Source organism: Rhinopithecus roxellana, chromosome 1 (genome assembly GCF_007565055.1).
Source record: "Rhinopithecus roxellana isolate Shanxi Qingling chromosome 1, ASM756505v1, whole genome shotgun sequence".
In the NCBI taxonomy this organism is placed as follows: domain Eukaryota; kingdom Metazoa; phylum Chordata; class Mammalia; order Primates; family Cercopithecidae; genus Rhinopithecus; species Rhinopithecus roxellana.
Genome location: NC_044549.1, coordinates 204,470,595 through 204,494,780, shown reverse-complemented (window position 1 = coordinate 204,494,780; position 24,186 = coordinate 204,470,595). Strand labels below are relative to the sequence as shown.

General features: G+C 40.2%; 1 protein-coding gene across 1 annotated transcript in view; it reads right to left on the bottom strand.

The window, feature by feature from the left end:
• The window catches only part of ACAP2 (ArfGAP with coiled-coil, ankyrin repeat and PH domains 2), a 169,816-nt gene that overhangs the window by 74,915 nt on the left and 70,715 nt on the right, over positions 1-24,186 (bottom strand). The window contains 1 exon segment of the mRNA XM_030937036.1: positions 23,993-24,046. Coding sequence (XP_030792896.1) covers positions 23,993-24,046 — 54 coding nt within the window.

Here is a 24,186-nt window from a genome sequence, read left to right as displayed (position 1 = left end):
TAAAAAAAATCAACGTAATTCACCAGGTTAACAGACTTAAAAAACAAACTATATGATAGATACAAAAAAGCACTGGAACAAAAATCATCCATTCCTGATTTTTAAAAACTCTCAGGAATACAGACATATAAGGTAACTTCCTCAGTGCAACAAAGGGGACATATGAAAAATCTGTATCTAACATCCTGGCTAGTGGCAAAAGGCTACTTTCACCCTCAGATCAGGACCAAGGCCAGGAATGTCTACTCATCACTTCTATTCAACATTACACTAGAAATTCTAGCAATGCAATAAATAAATTTTTACAAGAAATAAAAAGCATACAGATGAGAAAGGAAGAATATAATGTCTTTATTCACAGATGATGTGATCAGCTCTATAGATAACCCCATGGAACCTGCAAAAAAAATGCTAAAATTAATAAGTGAGTTTAAGAAGGTTGTAGAAACAAAGTCAAAATACAAAAATCAGTTGTATTTCTAAGACCAGCAATGACCAAACAGAAATTGAACACTAAAAAACAAAAAATACTGGCCAGGCACAGTGGCTCACGACTGTAATCCCAGCACTTTGGGAGGCCAGGATGGGCGGATCACATGAGGTCGGGAGTTTGAGACCAGCCTGACCAACATGGAAAAACCCTGTCTCTACTAAAAATACAAAATCAGCCAGGCGTGGTGGTGCATCCCTGTAATCCCAGCTACTTGGGCGGATGAGGCAGGAGAATCGCTTGAACCTGGGAGGCAGAGCTTGCAGTGAGCCGAGATCATGCCACTGCACTCCAGCCTGGGCAACAGGAGCGAAACTCCATCTAAGAAAAAACAAAACAAAACAAAAAAAACCATTTATAATAACAAATAGGAAATGCTTACGGATAAATCTGACAAAAAGTATGTAAGACTTGCACAGTGATGACCACAAAACATGCTCAGAGAAACTAAAAAAAAACAAATGGAGACAATCTTTCATGCTTTTCATTTCTAACTTGGGTCCAGCAGAATGGCTCCACAAAGATGGGCGGCAAGAAAAAGAATCATCCTGCCATCAGTAAGGTGACCTGAGGGTACACCGTCAACATTCAGAATCACCCTGCCATCGATAAGGTGACCTGAGGGTACACCAGCAACATTCAGAATCACCCTGCCATCGATAAGGTGACCCAAGGATACACCAGCAACATTCAGAATCACCCTGCCATCGATAAGGTGACCTGAGGGTACACCGTCAACATTCAGAATCACCCTGCCATCGATAAGGTGACCCAAGGATACACCAGCAACATTCAGAATCATCCTGCCATCGATAAGGTGACCCGAGGGCACACCGTCAACATTCAGAATCATCCTGCCATCGATAAGGTGACCCGAGGGCACACCGTCAACATTCAGAAGCACATCCGTGGAGTAGGCTTCAAGAAGTATGGCCCTCAGGCACTCAAAGAGATCCAGAAATTTGCCATGAAGGACATGGGAACTCTAGATATGCGCCTTGACACCAGGCAGAACGAAGGTGCCTGGAACAAAGGAACAAGCAATATCCCATGGGTACCCACATGTGGTTTTCCAGAAAACATGATGAAGCTGAACATTCGCCAAACAAGCTCTATACATTGATTACCTATGTGCCTGTCACCACTTTCAAAAATCTATTGATAAAGTCATTGTGGACAAGAACTAACCACTGATTGTCAAATAAAGTGAGCAAATCATACACACACAAATAGAATAATTACGGCCTCTACTTTGAGTAACACATATACTATTCGGATTGGAAGACTGATTATTAGCAGAATATTGATTCACCTCAAATTGATCTATACATTGAATGCAATTCCATTCCAAATCTCAGTAGAAACTGAAAAGTTGATTCTAAAAGTTATATGAAAACATGAAGGACCTAGAATAGCCAAAATAACCTTGAAAGAGAGGAACAGAGTTAGAATACCCATACTACCTGATTTCAAGACTTACTATGAAAGCTACCATAATCAATGGAGTGTGGTAATGTATAAAGACAGGCAAAGGCTGGGTACAGTGGCTCACGCCCGTAATCCCAACACTTTGAGAGGATCTCTTGAGCCCAGGAGTTGGAGACCAGCCTTGGCAACAAAGTGAGACCGTGCATCTCGACAAAAATTCAAAAACTTAGCCAGGCGTGTAGCACGTGCCTGTGGTCCCAGCTACTTGGGAGGCTAAGGCAGGCGGATTACTTGAGCCCAGGGGGTGGCGGCTGCAGTGAGTCATTTTCATTTCACTGCATTCTAGCCCAGAAAACAAAGCAAGACTGTCTCAGGAAAAAAAAGAAAAAGAAAAAAGACAAGCAAAAAGATCAATAAAGCAGAAATTACCCACGCATATGGTCAACTTTTATTTATTTATTTTTTTACAAAAGTTGCCAATAAAGATGGAAAAATGTATAGAGCAAGCTGCAGAGCCATATGCAAATAATTTAATAATAATAAAGAGGAAAAAGAAGAACTTCAACCCTTACCACAGGACATTTATAAAATTTAACCTGAAATAGATCATAGACCTAAACTTCTACAAGAAAACACTGAAAAAAATATTACTGAATAGGGTCAAGCAAACATTTCTTAACAGAACACAAAAGAAAACTATAAAAAACTAAAATCAATTATTGACTTCATTTTTAAAAGTTTGATATTTAAAAAACACTGCTACAAAAATGAAAAATGCAAGCCGAAGCATGGAAGAAAATATCTGCAAAGCATATAATAACTCAGCAAATATGAAGATAAATCCTTTTTTTTTTTTTTTTTTTTTTTTTTTGAGACAGAGTCTTGCTCTTGCTCTGTCGCCCAGGCTGGAGTGCAGTGGTGTGATTTTGCCTCACTGCAACCTCCGCCTCCCAGGTTCAAGTGATTCTCCTGCCTCAGCCTCCCAAGTAGCTGGGATTACAGGCGCGTGCCACCACACCAGCTAGTTTTTGTATTTTTAGTAGAGACAGGGTTTCACCATGTTGCCAGGACGGTCATGAACACCTGACCTCAAGTGATCCATCCGCCTCAGCCTTCCAAAGGGCTGGGATTACAGGCAAGAGCCACCACGCCCGACTGATAAATCCATTTTTTTCTTTTCTTTGTTTATTTTTCTTTTTTTGTGCGTGTGTGTGTGTGAGATGGAGCCTCGCTCTGTCCCCCAGGCTGGAGTGCAGTGGCGCGATGTCGGCTCACTGCAAGCTCTGCCTCCCAGGTTCACGCTATTCTCCTGCCTCAGCCTCAAGAGTGGCGGGGACTACAGGCACCCACCACCACGCCCAGCTAATTTTTTGTATTTTTAGTAGACACGGGGTTTCACCGTGTTAGCCAGGATGGTCTTGATCTCCCGACCTCGTGATCCACCCGCATCAGCCTTCCAAAGTGCTGGGATTACAGGCGTGAGCCACTATGCCCATCCTAAATCCATTTTTTTAATGAACAAAAGATGCCACTTCACCAAAGAAGATCCATAGATGGCAAAGAAACAAAATACTCAACATCATTACTTATTAATAAGGAAATGCAAATTAAAACCATAAACGATTTTAAAAAGTGACTATGCCAAGTGCTGCGGGGCACGTGGAACCCCTGCACTCTCGTACACTGCTGATGGAAAATGGTACAACCCACTCTGCAAAACAACATTTGTGTAGGTTTTCTTTACAGATATTCACCTTGTTAAGAAATGTAAAACAGTCACGTGCCGCATGATGACATTTTGGTCAAAGACAGGCCACACATATAACGGTGGTCTCATAAAATTATAGTACTGTATCTGTACTGTACCTTTTCTATGTTTAAATACACAAATACCTACCATTATGTTACAAATGCCTAATATATTCATTACAGAAACATGCTGTATAGGTTTGTAGCCTAAAAGCAACAGACTACACCATATAGCCTAGGTGTGTAGTAGGCTACACTGTCTAGGTTTGTGTTAAGTACATTCTACGATCCTCACACAATGAGGAAATCACCTAACATATTTCTCAGAATATATCACTGTTGTTAAATGATGCGTGACTGTATTAAAAATTAATATAAACATTAATAAAAGAAACTAAATATTTTATTTTCTCTTAGCAATGGTTTATAGTCTTTACTTTAAAAACAGTAAAAATTTAAGCACAACATTATCTTACAAACTAGCCATTTTACGCCTAGCTAGTCACATAAATAAAACTATGTCTACACAGATTTTTACATGTATTTTAATGAGCATTTTTATTTGTAATAGTCAAAACCTAAAAACAACCCCAAAGTCCATTGCAGTAGTTTTAAAATATGACAACAAATTCTTTAACACTACTTTCTTCAAAAGCAGCCCCAGTTCTTTGCTCTTTGTGTGTGGGTTGGATGGAGTGACTTATTTCTAGCAAATAGTATCATGAAGAAAGTGACAATGTGTGACTGCTCAGACCAGGTTATAAAAGGCATTGAAGCTTCCGGCCAGACGCGGTGGCTTAGCACTTTGGGAGGCTGAGACAGGCAGATCACTTGAGGCTGGGAGTTCGAGACCAGCCTGGCCAACCTGGTGAAACCCCAACTCTACTAAAAATACAAAAATAAGCTGGCCATGGTGGTTCACATCCGTAATGCCAGCTACTCAGGAGGCTGAGGCACAAGAATCACTTCAGCCTGGGAGGCAGAAGTTGCAGTGAGCGAAGGTCATGCCACTGTACTCCACCCTCAACGACAGAGTGAGACTTTGTCTTAAAAAAAAAAAAAAAAAAAGGCACTGAAGCTCCCTGTTTGCCCATGCTGCTCTTGGATCACTTGTTTTAGCAGTAACCAGATTCCATGTCATAAGGACACTCAATCAAGCATCCCTGCAAAGAGGATCCTTGGTCAGAGGACCAGAGACTGAGGCAATCTCATGAAATTCCTCAGTCAGAGTCACCCAACTAAGCCACTCCCAAATTCCTGGCCCAGAAACTGTAAGATAAGATATGCATGTTGTTTCATGCCACTGAGTTTTCAAATAATCTGTTATACAGCAGTAGATAGCTAATATAACCATCCACAGGTGGATGGATTTTAAAACGTGTGATAAATCCATACAATGCAATTGTATTGAGCAATAAAAAGGGAATGAAGGACTGAAACATGCAATATAATTGGATCTCAAAATAACAACACTGAAGAAACTAGACCACAAAAGTCCATTTACATACAATTCTAGAAAATGCAAACAAACCAATAATGATAGAAAACATATTCATGATAGACTAGGAATGAGGGAAGAAGAGAGAGAAATAGAAATTACAAAGTGGCAAAGAAAAACTTTTAAGGCATGATCATTATATTCACTAAATTATTTGTAGTGATGATTTCATGGAGATATGTGGATCTCAAAAGTTATCAAATTTGTATGCTGTAACTATGCAGTTTATGTCAATTATTCCTTAATAAAGCTGTTTTAAAAAATCATTATATTCCAAAGAGAAAAGCAGAACATTTTTCTCTTTTTTGCTTTTCAACTTTTTTTAACTTTTAGGTTCAGGGGTACATGTGCAGGATGTGGAGGTTTGTTACATAGGTAAACATGTGTCACAAGGATTTGTTATACAGATTATTTCATCATCCAGGTATTACACCTACTATCCATTAGTTATTTTTCCTGATCCTCTCCCTCCTCCTACCCTCCACACTCCAATAAGCCACAGTATATGCTGTTCCCCTGTATGTGTCCATGTGTTCTCATCATTTAGCTCCCCCACTTATAAGTGAGAACATGTGGCATTTGGTTTTCTGTTCCTATGTTAATCTGCTAAGGATAATGGCCTCCAGCTCCATCCATGTTTCTGCAAAGGACACGATCTCATTCTTTTTTATGGCTGCATAAAAAAGATACACTGCATTCCGTAGTGTACATGTACCACATTGTCTGTATCCAGTCTACCACTGATGGGCATTTAGATTGATTCCATGTCTTTGCTGTTGTGAATAGTGCTGCAATGAACATACACATACATATGTCTTCGTAACAGAACTATATTCCTATGGGTATATACCCAGCGATGGTATATCACCCAGCTGATGTGAGATGGGATCTCACTGTGGTTTTGGTTTGCACTTCTCTAATGATCAGTGATATTGAGCTTTTTTTCATATGATTGTTCGCCACATGTACGTCTTCTTTTGAGAAATGTCTGTTCATGTCCTTTGTCCGCTTTTCAATGGGGTTGTGTTTTTCTTTATAATTTAAGTTCCTTATAAATTCTGGATCTAAGAGCATTACCAGATGAATAGTTGGCAAATATTTTCTCCTGTTCTATAGGTTGTCTGTTTACTCTGTTGACAGTTTCTTTGATTGTGCAGAAACTCTTTAATTAGATCCTATTTGTCAATTTTTGCTTTTGTTGCAGTTGCTCTTAGCAACTTCATCATGAAACCTTGGCCCATACCTATATCCTGGATGCTATTGCCTTTAAAATGTAACATTACCAAAATTAAATTTTCTATACACTTGAATAGAATGACAAGTATTTCATGAAATTAGATGTCAAAAATCTAGGCTACTTACTGGTTCTGTTTTGGAGACAAGAGTATAACTTCATCACACAGGCTGGAGTACAATGGCATGATCTTGGCAAGCAATTCTTGTGCCTTAGCCTTCTGAGTAGCTGGGACACAGGCATGTGCCACCATGCTCAGCTGATTTTTGTATTTTTAGCAGAGACGGGGTTTCGCCATGTTGGCCAGCCTGATCTCGAACTCCTGACCTCAGCCTCCCAAAGTGCTGGGATTACAGGCGTGAGCCACTGCACCCAGCCACAATAATGTAGGCTATATACTTTTAATACTTCCATTAGTGTGAAAAGTATGTTGTCAATAAAGCAACGATTCTGTCTCTGACTTGCCAATTCTCAAGTCACAGCTACCTAACAGCTAATTCTTTCTTTTTCTTCTTTTTTCTTTCTTTTTTTTTTTTTTTTTTTTTGGTAGTTGTTGTTGTTCTTAAAGCCTTTCCTCACGGACAGCTAAGTCTTTGCTATACTAAACTGCTACACAGAAATTCCTCAATTTGTCTACTGGTATCTAAGTCTCTAGTCTATACCTTCCCAGGAGAAAATTCCCCCATTTTCCCATCATAAAAGTTTAAAAGCCACCAACAGAAAAGCTAAGGTTCACTTATATTTCTGGAAATTAACAGTATTATTCCAAGCAACATTTGTATTACAAATAATCAAAAATATGTCAGTTGACCAATCTGCTCATTATGAACTTACAAAAGTGCATAGAATAATGTATGATTCTTTAAAACCAACAGCTCACACTAAAGTTATTCCTCATACATGTATGAACACAGTTGAAGCGGCACTATCTCTGCTCTCTTCAGGAAAGGATGAAAGCTAAGATGCACTTCAAAGATCTAGTCCAGAAAGATTAGTAAAAGAATAGGTTGCATATCCATAGATAGCATTATCCTCATTTCCAGTTCTTACAAGTAAGGTGTCTTTGGCTCTAAGTATACATTTTGTAGTTTAAAGTCCCTGTGATTTATTTAAATATTATTCAGGGCCAGGCAAAGTGGCTTATGCCTGCAATCCTAACACTTTGGGAAGCCAAGATGGGAGGATCACTCGAGGCGAAGAGTTCGAGAACAGCCTAGGGAACATAACAAGACTTCATTGCAACAACAATTAAAAAAAAAAAAGCTGGAACAGAAGGCAGAGCAATATGGCCAAATAGAAGCCTCCACGGATGGTCCTCCCTGCAGGAACACCAAATTTGACAACCACGTACACAAAAAGCACCTTCATAAGAACCAAAAATCATGTGAGCAATCATAGTACCTGCTTTTACCTTCGTATTGTTGAAAGAGGCAGTGAAAAGGATAGAAAAGACAGTCTTAAATGGCTGACCCCAGCCCTCCCCACGATGCGCTCGTAGCAACCACACGGCACAGAGGAAGAATCTGTGCCGCACACGGGGAAAGAGCACAGCAACTGTGGGACCATTCGCCGGAACGCAGTGCTGCCAACCCGGGCAGAACTCAGCCAACGCCAATGAATGCAGCATTGAGACCAGGCCCAGGGACAGGACAATCACACAGCTTGGAGGTTGGAACTGGAGTTTCGGCAAGCCTCGCCACCACAGGCTAAAGTGCTCTGGGGTCCTATATAACATTAAAAGGCAGGCTAGGTCACAAGGACTGTAACTCCTAGGCAAGTTGTAGTGCTGTGCTGGGCTCGGAGCCAGTGGACTTGGAGGTACATGACCTAGTGAGACACCAGCCAGTGTGGCTAAGGGAGCTTGTGTCACACATTCCCCAACCAAAAGCAGCAAGGCTCCCAGCTCCAAGAGACTCCTTCCTTCTCCTTGAAGAGAGGAAAGAATAAACAGGACTCTGTTTTGCAACATAAATACCACCTCAGCCACAGCTGAATAAGGCACCAGGCAGAGTCGTGAGGTCCCCATTCTAGGCTCTAACTCCTGGATGGTATTTTTAGACACACCTTGGGCCACAAGGAACCTGAAGGGAAGGATCAAGGCCTGGAAGAAGTCATGACCTGCTGACTAATGAGACCTTAGACCCTGAATAATCATCAGCAGTAACCAAGTAAAACACACTGTGGGCCTCAGCTAAGACTCTCTGAGTCATGCAGGCTTCAGGTGTGACCGGGCACATTCACAGTTCTGGTGGCTACGAGGAGAGACTCCTTCTGCTTCAGAAAAGGGGAGGGAAAAATAAAGGGGATTTTGTCTTGCAGATTAGGTACCACCACAAACATAGTTGGGAGGAGCACCAAGTGGGCTTGCAGGGTCCCTGATTCCAGAGAATACTGGACAGCACCTCTGGAATTACCCTAAGCCAGAAGGGAACTCACTGCCCTGAAGGGTGAGTCCCAGGAATAGCGACATTCATGAAAAGCTGAGCCCTTGGGCCTTAAGTGACCAGTGACAACACTGCAGCAGTACTCCCTGCGGGCCTGTGTGGAGGTGGACACCGGGGGTACTCCCTGCGGGCCTGTGTGGAGGTGGACACCAGGGGTACTCCCTGCGGGCCTGTGTGGATGTGGACACCGGGGGTGACTCCACTGCCTGGGGAGAGGAAAGGGAAGAGTGGAAAGGCTGTGTCTTGTGATTTCAGACCAGCTTAAACATAGTTGAATACAGCGCCAGGGAAATTTCTAAGGTGTCCGATTTCAGGCCCTGGCTTCCAGGCACTATCTCTGAACCTGTCTGGAGCCCGGAGCCCAGGGGAATGCACACATCCCGAAGGGAAATACACAAGAATGACTAGGTCCAGCCACTCTTGAAATAATGACTGTATAGCCTGAGGGTCTTGAGAGAACACAGGTTGCAGCCAGGTAATAGTTACAGCAGGATATGGGCAAGACACAGTGCTTTGCCGGCTTCAGATCTGACCAAGTACAGTCCCCATGATGGTGGCTACAGGAGTGCTTGTGTCACCCCTCTCCGAGCTCCAGGCAGCTTAGCCAGAGAGAGAGAGAGACACAGAGTGCATTCATTTTGGAGAAAGTAAGGGAAGAAAACAAGAGTCTCTACCTGGTAATCCAGGGAATTCTTCCAGATGTTATCCAAGACCACAGTATTATTCCATTCTCACACTGCTATAAAGAACTGCCTGAGACTGGGTAATCTAGAAAGGAAAGAGGTTTAATTGACTCACAGTTCTACACGGCTGGGGAGGCCTCAGGAAACTTACAATCATGGTGGAAGGTGAAGGGAAAGCAAGGCACTTTCTTCATGAGGCAGCAGGAAGGAGAATGAACAGAGGAGGAATTACCAAACACTTACAAAATCATCAGATCTCATGTAATGCACTCACTATCACCAGAACAGCATGGAGGAAACCACTCTCATGATCCATTTACCTCCACCTGGTGTCTCCTTTGACACGTGGGGATTACGGGGATTATAATTCAAGACGCGATTTCTGTGGGGACACAAAGCCTAACCATATCAACCACCAAGGTGGTATCTCTATAAGTGTCCGAGAACTACAGCATTACGAGGCTTGGGGTGCCTTCTAATGCAGATACAGCTGTAGTGACCAAAAACTTAGATAACAACCAAGTAGGTTTGAATACTTGGATAGCCTTCTCAAGAAGGATGAGTACAAACAAGCCCAGACTGTGAAGCCTACAATAAATATTTAATTCTTCAATGCCTAGATATTATCAAACATCCACTAGCATCAAGACCATTGAAGAAAACATAACCTCATCAAAAGAACTAAATAACATACCAGGGGCAAATCGGAGAATTGGAGATATGTGACCTCTCAGACAGAGAATTCAAAACAGCTGCTCTGAGGAAACTCAAAGAAATACAAGATAACAGAGAAGAAATTCAGAATCCTATCAGATAAATTTAACAAAGAAGCCAAGCAGAAATTCTAGAGTTGAAAAATGCACTTGACATTTAAAGAATGCATCAGAGTCTCTTAACAGCGGAACTGATCAAGCAGAAGAAAGAATTCGTGAGACTTATGAGCCCTGTTTGAAAACAGAAGAAAAAAGAATAAAAATGAATGAAGCATGCCTATAAGATCTACAAAATAGCCTCAATGGGACAAATCTAAGAGTAAGGTAGAAAGAGAGAAATAGAAAGTTTATTCAAAAGGATAGTAACAGAAAATTTCTGAAACTGAAAGATACAAATATTCAAGTAAAAGAAGGTTATAGAATACCAAGTAGATTTAAAGATTTAACCCATTATTAGTTTAATAATCAAATTCCCAAAGATCAAGGATAAAGAAAGGATTTTAAAAGCAGCACAAGAAAAGAAACAAACTAACACAATGGAGCTCCAAAACATCTAGCAGTAGACTTTTCAATGGAAACCTTACGGGCCAAGAGAGAGTAAGTAGCATGGCATATGTAAAATGCTAGCAAAAAATTTTTTACTCTAGAATAGCATATGAAGCAAAAATAAAAATAAAGATTTTCCCAGACAAACAAAAGTTGATGTATTTCATCAACACCAGACCTGTCCTGCAAGAAATGCTATAGGGAGGTTCTTCACTCTGAAAGGAAAGGAGGTTAACGAGCAAGAAGAAATCATCTGCAGGTGCAAGGTTCACTGTACAGTAAGTACAGAGACAAACACGGAACATTATAACACTGTAATTGTGCTGTGTAAACTACTCCTATCTTAAGTAGTAATAGGAAGATGAAAAAATAAACCAAAAATAATGAGTATAACTTTTCAACAGAGACAATACAATAATATACACATGGAAACAGTAAAAAAAATTACAAAATGAGGACAAAATGTTAAAGTTTTTAGTTTTTATTAGTTTTCTTTTTGTTGGTTTCTTTACACAATCAGTGTTGATTTGTTACTATAAGATACTATTTGCAAGCCTCATGGTAACCCCTAATCTACAAACATATAATAAACAAAAAATAAAAAGCAAGAAAATAAAACATATCACCAGAGAAAATCACCTTCATTAAAAGGAAGACACTAAGGAAGAGAAAACCACAAAACAACGAGAGAACAAATAACAATATGGCAGGTGTAAATCCTTACTCATCACTAACGACATTGAATGTAAATGGACTACACCCTCCAACCAAAAGACAAAGCATGGCTGAACGGATAAAGAGACAAGGCATAACAATCTGTTCTTTTACAAGAGACACATCTTACCTATAAAGACACAAATAAACTGAAAACAAAGGAATGGAAAAAGATACTCCATGCAAATGGAAACCAAAAAAGAACAGAGGTAGCTATATTTATATCACACAAAACAGACTTCAAGAAAAAAAAAATTTTTTAAGAGACAGGTCATTATAATGACAAATGGTTCAATTCAGCAAAAGAACATAACAAGTGTAATTACATATGTACTAAACACTGGAGCACCAAAATATATAAAGCAAGTATCATTAGAGCTAAAGGGAGAGACAGATCCCAATATAGTAACAGCTGGAGACTTCAAAACCCCACTTTCAGCACTGGACAGATCATCCAGACAGAAAATTCACGAGGAAACATCAGACTTAATCTGCACTATAGGCCAGGCAGAGTGGCTCATGCCTGTAATCCCAGTACTTTGGGAGGCCAAGGCGGGCGGATCATCAGAGGTCAGGAGTTCGAGACCAACCTGGCCAACATGGTGAAACACTATCTCTACTAAAAATACAAAGCTAGCTGGGTGTGGTGGCACGTGCCTGTAATTCCAGCACTTTGGGAAGCTGAGGCAGGAGAATCACTTGAACCCAGGAGGCAGAGGTTGCAGTGAGTAGGGATCGTGTCACTGCACTCACTCTAGCTTGGGCGACAGAGTGAGACTCCATCTCAAAAAAAAGAAGAAAAAAGAAAAAAAGTCTGCACTATAGACCAAAGAGGCCTAATGAATATCTAAGAACATTTCATTGAAGGAGTGTAGAACACATATTTTTCTTCCCAGCACATGAATCATTCTCAAGGAAAGACCATATGTTAGGTCACAAACCAAGTGGTAAGAAACTCAAAACAAACAAACAAACAAAGTTGAAATATTATCAAGGATCTTCTCTAACCACAATGGAATAAAGCTGGAAATAATGAGGAATTTTGGAAACTATATAAACACATGGAAATGAAACAATAGGCTCCTGAATGACCAGTGACTGAATGAAGAGATTAGGAAGGAAACCGGGCTGGGTGCAGTCGCTCAGGCCTGTAATCCCCACACTTTGAAAGGCCAAGTCAGGCAGATCACTTGAGGCCAGGAGTTTGAGACCAGCCTGGTCGACATGGTAAAACCCCATGTCTACTAAACAATACAAAATTAGCCAGGTGTAGTGGCACGCACCTGTAATCTCAGCTACTCAGGAGGCTGAGGCATGAAAATCACTTGAACCCAGGAGGCAGAGGTTGCAGTGAACAGAGATTACGCCACTGCACTCCAGCCTGGGTGACAGAGTGAGACTCCATCTCAAAAAAAAAGAAACTAAAAAATGTATTGAAGCAAATGATAATGGAAACACAACAAACCGAAGCCTATGTATGGGATACAGTAAAAGCAGTATTAAGAGCAAAGTTATAGCTAAGAGTGCCTACATCAAAAACAAAAAACCTTCAAATAAACAACCTAATGATGCCTCTTAAGTAGAAAAGCAAAAGGAAACCAAACCTAAACCTAAAGTTAGCAGAAGAAAATAAATAATAAAGACCAGAGCAGAAATAAATGAAATTGAAAAGAAGAAAACAATACAAAAATCAATGAAACAAAAAGTTGGTTTTCAAAAAGATTAAAAAAGCCAGACTAAGAAAAAAGAGAGAAGACCCAAGTAAAAAAATCAGAGATGGAAAAGGAGACATTATAACCCATACTGCAGAAATCTTAAGGATCATGAGAGGCTACTATGAGCAGCTATGCACCAATAAATTAGAAAACCTAGAATAAATGGATAAATTCCTAGACACACACAACCTACCAGGATCGAACCACGAAGAAATTCAAAAGCTGAACAGACCAGTAACGAGACCAAAGCTCAAATAAAAAGTCTTCCAGGCTGTGCCCGGTGGCTCACTCCTGCAATCCCAGCACTTTGGGAGGCCAAGGTGGGTGGATCACCTGAGGTCAGGAGTTCGAGACCAGTCTTGCCAAAATGGCGAAACCCTGTCTCTACTAAAAATTAAAAAAAAAACTAGCCAGGTGTGATGGCACTTGCCTGTAACCCCAGTTACTCAGGAGACTGAGGCAGGAGAATCAGTTGAACCTCGGAGACACAGGTTGCAGTGAGCCAAGATCGCGCCATTGCACTTCAGCCTGGGCAACAAGAGTGAAAAATCCACCTCAAAAAAAAAAGTCTTCCAGGCCGGGCACGGTGGCTCAAGCCTGTAATCCCAGCACTTTGGGAGGCCAAGACGGGCGGATCACGAGGTCAGGAGATCGAGACCATCCTGGCTAACACGGTGAAACCCTGTCTCTACTAAAAAATACAAAAAAACTAGCCGGGCGAGGTGGCGGGCGCCTGTAGTCCCAGCTACTTGGGAGGCTGAGGCAGGAGAATGGCGTAAACCCAGGAGGCGGAGCTTGCAGTGAGCTGAGATCCGGCCATTGCACTCCAGCCTGGGCGGCAGAGCGAGACACCGTCTCAAAAAAAAAAAAAAAAAAAAAGTCTTCCAGCAAAGAAAAACCTGAGATGGCTTTACTTCAAAATTCTACCAAACATTTAAAGAACATCTAATACCAATCCTACTCAAACTATTCTGAAAAATAGCAAAGGAGGGAATGCTTGCAAACTCATTCTATGAGGCCAGTTATTACCTTGATACCAAAATCAGACAGAGATGCATAAAAAATAACCACACACACACAAAACTACAGGCCAATATCTCTGATGAATATTGATGAAAAAATCCTCAACAAAATATGAGCAAACTCAAACAACACATTAAAAGGATTACCAACTGGGATTTAATCCAGGAATGTAATAAGGATGATTCAACATATGCAAATCAATTTGATACATAGTATTAAAGATAAAAACCATATGATGACTTCAATTGATGCTGAAAAAGCATCTGATACAAGTCAACATAATAAAAACTCTCAAAAACCTGGGTATAGAAGAAACATACCTCAACATAATCAAGCCCGTATACAACAGATCCAGAACTTGTGTAATAGTGAATGGGGAAAAACTGAAAGCCTTTTCTCTAAGATCTGGAAGAAGACAAGGATGCCCACGATCATCACTGTTAATCAACATATTATGGAAGTCCTAAGCTAGAGCAATAAGACAAGAAAATAAAAAACATCCAAGTTGGCAAGAATAAAGTCAAATTATCCTTGTTTGCAGATGATATGACCTTATATTTGGACTAAAGACTCCACCAAAAAAACTATTACAACTGATAAATTCAGTAAAGCTGCAGGATACAAAATCAACATACAAAAATCAGTAGGATTTCCATGGGCCAACAGTGAAGAATCTGAAAAAGAAATCAAGGAAGTAATCCCATTTACAATTGCTACAAATAAAATTAAATACTTAGCAATTAACCAAAGAAGTGAAAGATGTCCACAATTAAAACTATAAAACATTGATGCAAAAAGTTGAAGACACAAAGAAATGGAAAGACAGTCTATGTTCATGAACTGGAAGAACTAATATTGTTAAAATGTCCATACTACGCAAAGGAATCTACAGACTCAATGCAATCCCAGTCAAAATACCAATGACAGATGAGCACGGTGGCTCACATCTGTAATCCCAGCACTTTGAGAGGCCGAGGCGGGTGGATCATCTGAGGTCGGGAGTTTGAGATCAGCCTGACCAACATGGAGAAACTCCATCTCTACTAAAAATACAAAATTAGCTGGGCGTGGTAGCACACGACTATAGTCCCAGCTGCTCGGGAGGCTGAGGCAGGAGAATCGCTTGAACCCAGGAGGCAGAGGTTGCAGTGAGCCGAGAAAGTGCCACTGCACTCCAGCCTGGGCAACAAGAGTGAAACTCCGTCTCAAAAAAAAAAAAAAAGAAAAGAAAAGAAAAAGAAAAAATACCAATGACATTCTTCACAGAAATAGAAAAAAAAAATCCTAAAATTTATATGAAACCACACACACACACACACACACACACACACACACACAGAATAGCCAAAACTATCCTAAGCAAAAAGAACAAAACTGAAGAAATCACATTACCTCAAATTATACTACAGAGCAATAGTAACCAAAGCAGCATGGCACTGGGATAGAAACAGACACACGGACCAAAGGAACACATGGACCAAAGGAAGAGAATAGAGAACTCAGAAAGAAATCCATACATCTAAAGTGAACTCATTTTCGACAAAGGTGCCAAGAACATACAACAGGGAAGGGCAGTCTGTTCAGTAAATAAAGCTTAGACAACTCCAATGCAGAAGAACAAAACTAGAGTCCTATCTCTTGCCATATATGAATATCAAATCAAAGTGGATTAAAGACTTTAAGACCTCAAATTAAGAATCTGCTAAAAGAAAACACAGGGTGAATTCTCCAGGACATTGGACTGGGTAAAAATTTCTTAATACCCTACAAAAGCACAGGCAACCAAGGCAAAATGGACAAATGGAATCGCATCAAGTTAAAAACCTTCTACACAGCAAAGGAAACAGTCAACAAAGTGAAGAGACAATCCACAAAACAAGAGAAAATATTTGCAATCTATCCCTCTAGCAAGGAATTTATAACAAGAATATCATAAAGTGCTCAAAAAACTAGGAAAAAATCTAAGAATCTAATTAAAAATGGGCAAAAGATCTGAACAGACATTTCTCAAAAAAGACATACAAATGGCAAACAAGTATATGAAAAGGTGCCCAACATCAATGATCATCAGCGAAATGCCAATCAAAACTACTATGAGATTATTTCATGTCAGTTAAAATGGCTTTTATCTAAGGCTGGGTGCAGTGGCTCATGCTGTAATCCCAACACTTCGGGAGGCTAAGGCAGGCGGATCTCCTGAGGTTAGCCAGGAGGGGTGATGGGCACCTGTAATCCTAGCTACTGGGGAGGCTGAGGCAAGAGAATAACTTGAACACGGGAGGTGAAGGTTGCAGTAAACTTGACATCCTGCCGCTGCGCTCCAGCCTGGGTGACAGAGCAAGACTCTGTCTGAAAAAAAAAAAAAAAACCAACAAAGCAAAACAAAACAAAAAAAACGTATACTGACAAACTTGATGGATTCAGAGTGTGGAAACATGAAGCTGAAAATGAGTCACTAAGTGAGTCAGTGCTATCGTCTGAATTCAAAAAGAGAATCATTAAAAGTAGGTAGAAGGGGGAAAAAGTAGAGCAACTTCTGTGTAAACCTGCAGAAAGGCTTCATTATTTTATTCAAAATCCATCCAGGTCACACACTGTAATCCCAGCACTTTGGGAGGTAGTGATGGGTGGATCACTTGAGGTCAGGAGTTCGAGACCAGCCTGGCCAACTTGGTGACACCCCATCTCTACTAAAAATAAAAAATAAAAAATAAAATTAGCCAGGCATGGTGGCAAGCGCCTGTAGTCTCACCTACTAGGGAGGCTGAGGCACAAGAATCACTTGAACCCGGGAGCGGAGGTTGCAGTGAGCCGAGATTGCGCCACTGCACTCCAGCCTGGGGGCTGAGCAAGACTCCACCTAAAAAACAAAAAATCCATATCCCAGAAAATATAAGCATTACTTCTGTCAATCAGAGAAAAAGAAGAGCACTTCCATTTTATGAATGATTGCCTCTTTGAAATACAACTTAAGAAGATACAATTATTTAAGTTCTAATTACATGTGAGAGAGGAGCTCCTGAGAGTCAGAGGAAAAGGGCAACAAATATTCCTCTGCCTTTTGCTAATATGCCTATGTAGGCAGTTTCTCATCATTAACAATGACCAATAATTTGATAGGATCATCAATTTTAAATCTTGACCAGGAATTGCTTGAAAGTATTTCACGCAGAAAACCTCTTTTTTTTTTTTTTTTTTGAGATGGAGTCTTGCTCTGTCACCCAGGCTGGAGTGCAGTGGCGCCATCCCAGCTCACTACAAGCTCCACCTCCCAGGCTCAGGTCATTCTCCCGTCTCTGCCTCCCGTAAAAGACCTTTTTTAAAAAGTTATGTTTATTGAAGCAAGCTCAACCCTATTTTTTAAAACATCTGGACCAGGCATGGTGACTCACTCGTGTAATCCCAGCACTTTGGGAGGCCAAGGTGGGCAGATCACCTTGAGGTCAGGAGTTAAGAGACCAGCTTGGCCAACATGGTAAAACCCCTTCTCTACTAAAACTACAACAATTAGCTGGGCCTGGAAGCAGGCACCTGTAATTCCAGCTACTTGGAAAGCTGATGCAGGAGAATCGCTTGAACCCGGGAGGCAGAGGTTGCAGAGAGCTAAGATCGCACCACTGCATTCCAGCCTGGGTGACAGAGTAAGACTCTGTCTCAAAAAATAAAAAATAAATAAATAAAAATAAAACATCTGGAAGTGTTATACACATTCAATACACAGTATCTTCCCTAACACTGTGTTTTCTAAAAATATAACTTCATTAAAAAGAAACTTAAAATTTTTTCACACAGATAGGTGCCCCTCTCTCCCCATGAAGTTTTCTCTAGTGTTCCATACAAACATGACTATCATTTTCAATCTGTGCCATGAGATGAGAGGAGTTGGGAAACCACCCTGTTCTCACTGTCTAAAACCATTTGTTGAGTAAGTGTACAGCTCTAAGTTGAAAAATCAAATGTACAAAAAAAAAATACTGGCCAGGCACAATGATTCACACCTGTAATTCCAGCACTTTGGGAAGCCAAGGCAGGACGATCACTTCAGCCCAGGAGTTTGAGACCAGCCTGGACAATATAGCAAGATCCCATCTCTACAAAAAAATTATAAAGTTAGCTGAGCATGGTGGTGAATGTCCTGTGGTCCCAGCTACTCAGAAGGCTGAGGCAGGAGAATCACTTAAGCCCAGGAATTCGAGGCTGCAGTGAGTTATGATCACACTAACTGCCTGGGCAAAAGAGCAAGACCCCGTCTCAAAAATGATTGACAGACAGACAGACAGATAGCAAAGAGAGTCATACGGCCGGGCGCCGTGGCTGAAGCCTGTAATCCCAGCACTTTGGGAGGCCCAGACGGGCGGATCACGAGGTCAGGAGATCGAGACCATCCTGGCTAACACGGTGAAACCCCGTCTCTACTAAAACAAAATACAAAAACTAGCCGGGCGAGGTGGCGGGCGCCTGTAGTCCCAGCTCCTCGGGAGGCTGAGGCAGGAGAATGGCGTAAACCCGGGAGGCGGAGCTTGCAGTGAGCTGAGATCCGGCCACTGCACTCCAGTCCAGGCGACAGAGCGAGACTCCGCCTCAAAAAAAAGAGTCATACGTGTTCATAGAATTTATGTACCAAATCAATTTTAAAGCTGCATTCAGCAAAGATAATAATCAAATAAATATTCCAAGTTCCTTATACTAACAGCAAGTTAGAATCCAAAAGTGTCATCAATGGAATCACTAAAATCTCTTAAATTCTAGGAAAATAAGCCACTCTTCAAACAAATTCTAATATCTAGTAGAATGGAGCATAAATGACCTGCTCTGAAAAAGTCACGTGTTCACGTCTTATAAAAACATATGCGTTAAGGCCAAGCGCAGTGGCTCACACCTGTAATCCTAGCACTTTGGGAGGCCAAGGTGGGCCGATCACTTGAGGTCAGACGTTCGAGACCAGCCTGGCCAACATGGTGAAACCCCATCTCTACTGAAAATATAAACGCTAGCTGGGTGTGGTGGTGGGCACCTGTAATCCCAGCTACTTGGGAGGCTGATGCATAAGAATCGCTTGAACCTGGGAGGCGGAGGTTGCAGTGAGCCAAGATCACGTACTCCAGCCTGGGCAACAGAGCAAGACTCCAAGATCACATACTCCAGCCTGGGCAACAGAGCAAGACTCCGTCTCAAGAAAGACTAGATATATATATAGTGATAAAACAAAAGAATTTTAAACATAATACTCCTGAGGAAAGAGAATCACTTGAACCTGGAAGGTGGAGGTTGCAGTGAGCCAAGATTGTGCCACTGCACTCCAGCCTGGGAGAGAGAGCGAGACTCCATTTCACAAAAACAACAACAACAACAAACACATATGAGTTAAAGAGAAACCCAGGATATTCTCATTCTAAAAGGAATAAGAAGAGTTCTATCCATTTTTACAGATAAATAAATAAATTACATGATAATCTAAATGATTTATTGTATTAAATGACTGGATAATCTGACTCCAACATATGTTTAATCTTTATTTGACTAATAACACAAATGGTTTTATTATTTTCAAACGTTTATTTAAGCCCACAAAGTTCGTAAATGACACCTCTGAAATATCCAGACTTTTATCCTTACACAAACTGATATACCAAAGCCCAATTGTTATGAGCTCTGCTAGAGAATCTAATGCAGGTTACACTATTATGTTTCAGAAAGCAGTTTTCCTTAATCATCCTTTATACTGGGATGCTATGCAATTAGAATTCCAGAGAATGCTACAAAAAAAAAAAACATTTTATATAACTAGGCTTTTCCTGCATTCTAACAAATGGCTCTGGGAACAAATTTAAATCTTATAATAAATTTTTAATAATGAAAAGTCATCTAGTAAATCCCCTTCATTTTATAGAGCAAGAATGTAAATCTTTTTTTTTTTTCTTTTTTTTTTGAGACATGGTCTCACTGTGTCTCAGGCTGCAGTACAGTGGTACGATCATAGCTCACTGTGACCCCAACTTCCCAGGCTCAAGTGATCCTCACACCTCAGCCTCCTGAGTAGCTGGGACTACAGACGTGAGCCACCACACCCAGCTAATTTTTCTATTTCTTGTAGACACCAAGTTTCACCATGTTGCCCAGGTTGGTCTCTAATGGGGCTCAAGCAATCAAACCACCTCAGCCTCCCAAAGTGCTGGGATTACAGGTATGAGCCACCACGCCCAGCCTACAGAGGAGGAATGTGAATCTCAGAAAAATTAAATGACTTCCCTAAAATGAGAATTATGTAACTACCGGGAGTATAACAGTAAACAAGGTAAGTGTTATCCCTAGCCATAGTCTAATTAAAGTGAAGTATAACAGGGCTATGATGAGGGAAGAACTTTTGCCACAAATACAGGAATTCTAGTTCAAGTGACACAAGTCATTCCTACTGAAAAAAATTTAAAGTATTGGTTACAAAAAAACAAAAAGGCCAGATAGAATAGATGGTATATTAACTACAAAAAGAAGAAAATTAAAAGAAAGTAAACCAAGGACTCACAATTTCATTTTTATATCTATTAAAAGGAAAATTTCTGAGATGCTGTCAAAAAGAATAAGAGAATAAAATACACAGTGGACTTCTGGGTATAGTGTCAGACAAAAAGTTCTTCTTGTATAGAAACATGTATGTAAACACAAACAAGCTGACCAACATGCAGTCTCTAGACCTCCAGGCAGACGGATAAAGAGTGATTTTTTTCTCAGTATACAAATTATCTTTTTAAAGCAATGAGTTTTATAGTCAACAGAGAGTATGAGGTTTCTCAAGTATAAGGAATAGCAAAAAAAAAAAAAAAAAAAAGAGGGAGGAAGGAAGGGAGGAAGGGAGGCGGAGGAAGGGAGGAAGGAAGAAGAGAGAAAGAAAAGTGAGAAAAGTGGAACCTGCATAGGTTCCAGGAGTGTAGGTGCACATTAAGATTAAGAGCACTGGTATTAAAAAGACCAATCTCGGCTGGGTGCAATGGCTGACGCCTGTAATCCCAGCACTTTGGGAGGCCAAGGCAGGCGGATCACAAGGTCAAGAGATCGAGACCATCCTGGCCAACATGTTGAAACCCCAACTCTACTAAAAATACAAAAAATTAGCTGGGCACGGTGGCGGGCGCCTGTAGTCCCAGCTACTCCAGAGGCTGAGGCAGAAGAATCCCTTGAACCCAGGAGGCAGAGGTTGCAGTGAGCCGAGATTGCGCCGCTGCACTCCAGCCTGTCAACAGAGCGAGACTCCGTCTCAAAACAAAACAAAACAAAAAAAACAAAACAAAGACCAATCTCTATTCCTCCAAAGGAAACAATACATATATACCTTGCTTCAAGGCCAGGTCAGTGGCTCACACCTGTAATCCCAACACTTTGGAAGGCCAAGGCGGGTGGATCACTTTAGGCCAGGAGTTTGAGACCAGCCTGGCCAACATGCCAAAACCCCATTTCTACTAAAAGTACAAAAATTAGCCAGGCACAGTGGTGCATGCCTGTAGCCCCAGCAACTTGGGAGGCTGAAGCACGAGAATCACCTGAACCCGGGAGGCAGAGGCTGCGTTGAGCCGAGATCGCCTGGGAGACACAGCCAGACTCTGTCTCAAAAAAAAAAAAAAGTTATTTGCCAAAAGTCTATCTTAATCACAACTTTTCACATATAAAACCGTAACAAAGAGCAAGGTATTATTATATAAAGAAATAGCCTAAGATTTACTGCTTTAAGGAGAGGAATATTTCAAAGGATAATAAATTATAGAGAAAACATTTAGTCTATCATGTCAATTTAAAGTCAATCACTGATATCAAAAAGAAAAAAAAAACTTTCTTACTAAATTACATTTGGTTTAAAGAGAAATCAAATATACCAAACACTGCCATCTAAATTCAACAGAAGGCAAAAAGAAAACTATTATGTGGTCAAATTAGTGTCAAATACTAGAGCTAAAACCATAAAACTCTTAGAAGAAAACGTTAAGGGTAAATCTTTATGACCTTGAATTTGGCAATGAATTCCCTTACACATAACACCAAAAACACACACAACAAAAGACAAAATAGAGAAACTGAACTTCAGACTTCATCAAAACTAAAAACTTTTGTGTGTCAAAGGATATTTTCATGAAAGTAAAAAAGAAAACCTACAAAATGAGAGGAAATATTTGTATAACATATACTGGTAAGGGCTTCATATCCAAACTATGTAAAACAAGTATAAGTCAACAACAACAACAACAACAAAGCCCAATTAAATAACTGACAAAGGGACTGGGTGCAGTGGCTCACACCTGTAATCCCAGTGCTTTGGAGGCTGAGGCGGGAGGATGGCTTGAGCCCAGGAGTTGAGGACTAGCCTGGGCAAAAGAACAAGACCTCATCTCTACCAAAAAAAAAAAAATTAGCCTGGCATGGTGGCACACATCTGTAGTCCTAGCTAACTGGGAGGCTACAGCAGGAGGATCACTTAAGCCTAGGAGTTCCAGGCTGTAGTGAGGTATGACTGTGCCACTGTACTCCAGTCTGGGTGACGGAGTGAGACCCTATCTCTAAATAAATAAAGGACTTCAATAAACAACAATGCTAACAATGACAGAAGATACACAAGAAACCAGTAAGCACATAAAAGATACTCAACTGCATGAGTCATTAGGGAAATGCAAATCAAAACTACAATGAGATACCACTTCACACCTACTAGGATGGTTATAATTTTTTTTTTAAAAAATTGAAAATAACAAGTGATGATAACAATGCGGAGAACTTGGAACACTCAAACACTACTGGTGGAAATGTAAAATGGTACAGTCTCTGTAGAAAACAGTTTGGCAGTTTCTCAAAAAGTTAAACATAGAATTACCACATGACCCAGTAATTCTACACCTAGGTACATGCCCAAAAGAACTGAAAACAGTCACTCAAGCAGATACCTGTACATGTCGATATTGGTATAGCTAAAATTTGAACTGTAATTAAAATAAACGTTGTCATATTACTTCATCCTAAATATGCTAACCCACAAAAAAAATTAAGAAAATCAAATTAAGAACCAAAAACAAGCAGATTTTATGAAGATTATAAGTACTGATATTCTTAGTACAGACAGCGGCCAATAAATTTTAAAGCACTGATTAAATAATTATACAACAGCCATATCAGTTAAGCTTTTTTAAAAATATAAGAAACATACAGCTTATAAGCTGTGATTTTTGCAGTAAACTTTCATAAACTTTGTAAAGGAATTTTGTACATTCCCAAAGTAATATATATCCCTCATTCTTGAAGGATAAATGCCCACAAATCTTAAATGCACACATAAATAGCTCAAAGAATATAGCACTCTTTAATATTGGTAATTGTTTAGATCAAGGGGATATATTGGTAAGTATCTAAAAAGAAATAGCTACATTTAAAATGACTTTTGCTTCTTTATTCTTAAATGCATGCTTAAAAATTTTTAAAACCACAACTTAAAGGGAAAAAAATTTAACTTTTGGGGGTATGTCCTTCAATGATATTAAGTTTACTATATTAGAATGGAAAATAATACTCTTATTCTCTTCTTTCACACGCACATGCGCGCACACACACTCAAACACAAATACACACACAGTGTACATTTTAGATTCACCCAACTAAAAAGCTAATGACGAATCAAAGCCATGTGATTCACTTTTAGTCATTTCATAAAATATTGCAACTCAAGAAAAATACTAAAATGTTAATACGGTCATAGTTAACTCCTACTTACTGACACTTACTGTGTGAAAATTTATCATTTCTTGAAGACTGTCGGAAAACTTGGTCAAACTTGTCTATGAGAAAGAAATCAAAAGAAAACCAAATCATTTAAGAGCCATTTAAATAGGTCACAAAAATGTGACCTCAGTATTTCTGACAGATCAAGTTACACTGTAAACAGTAACATTTATTTCCAGGGACAATCTCACTACCT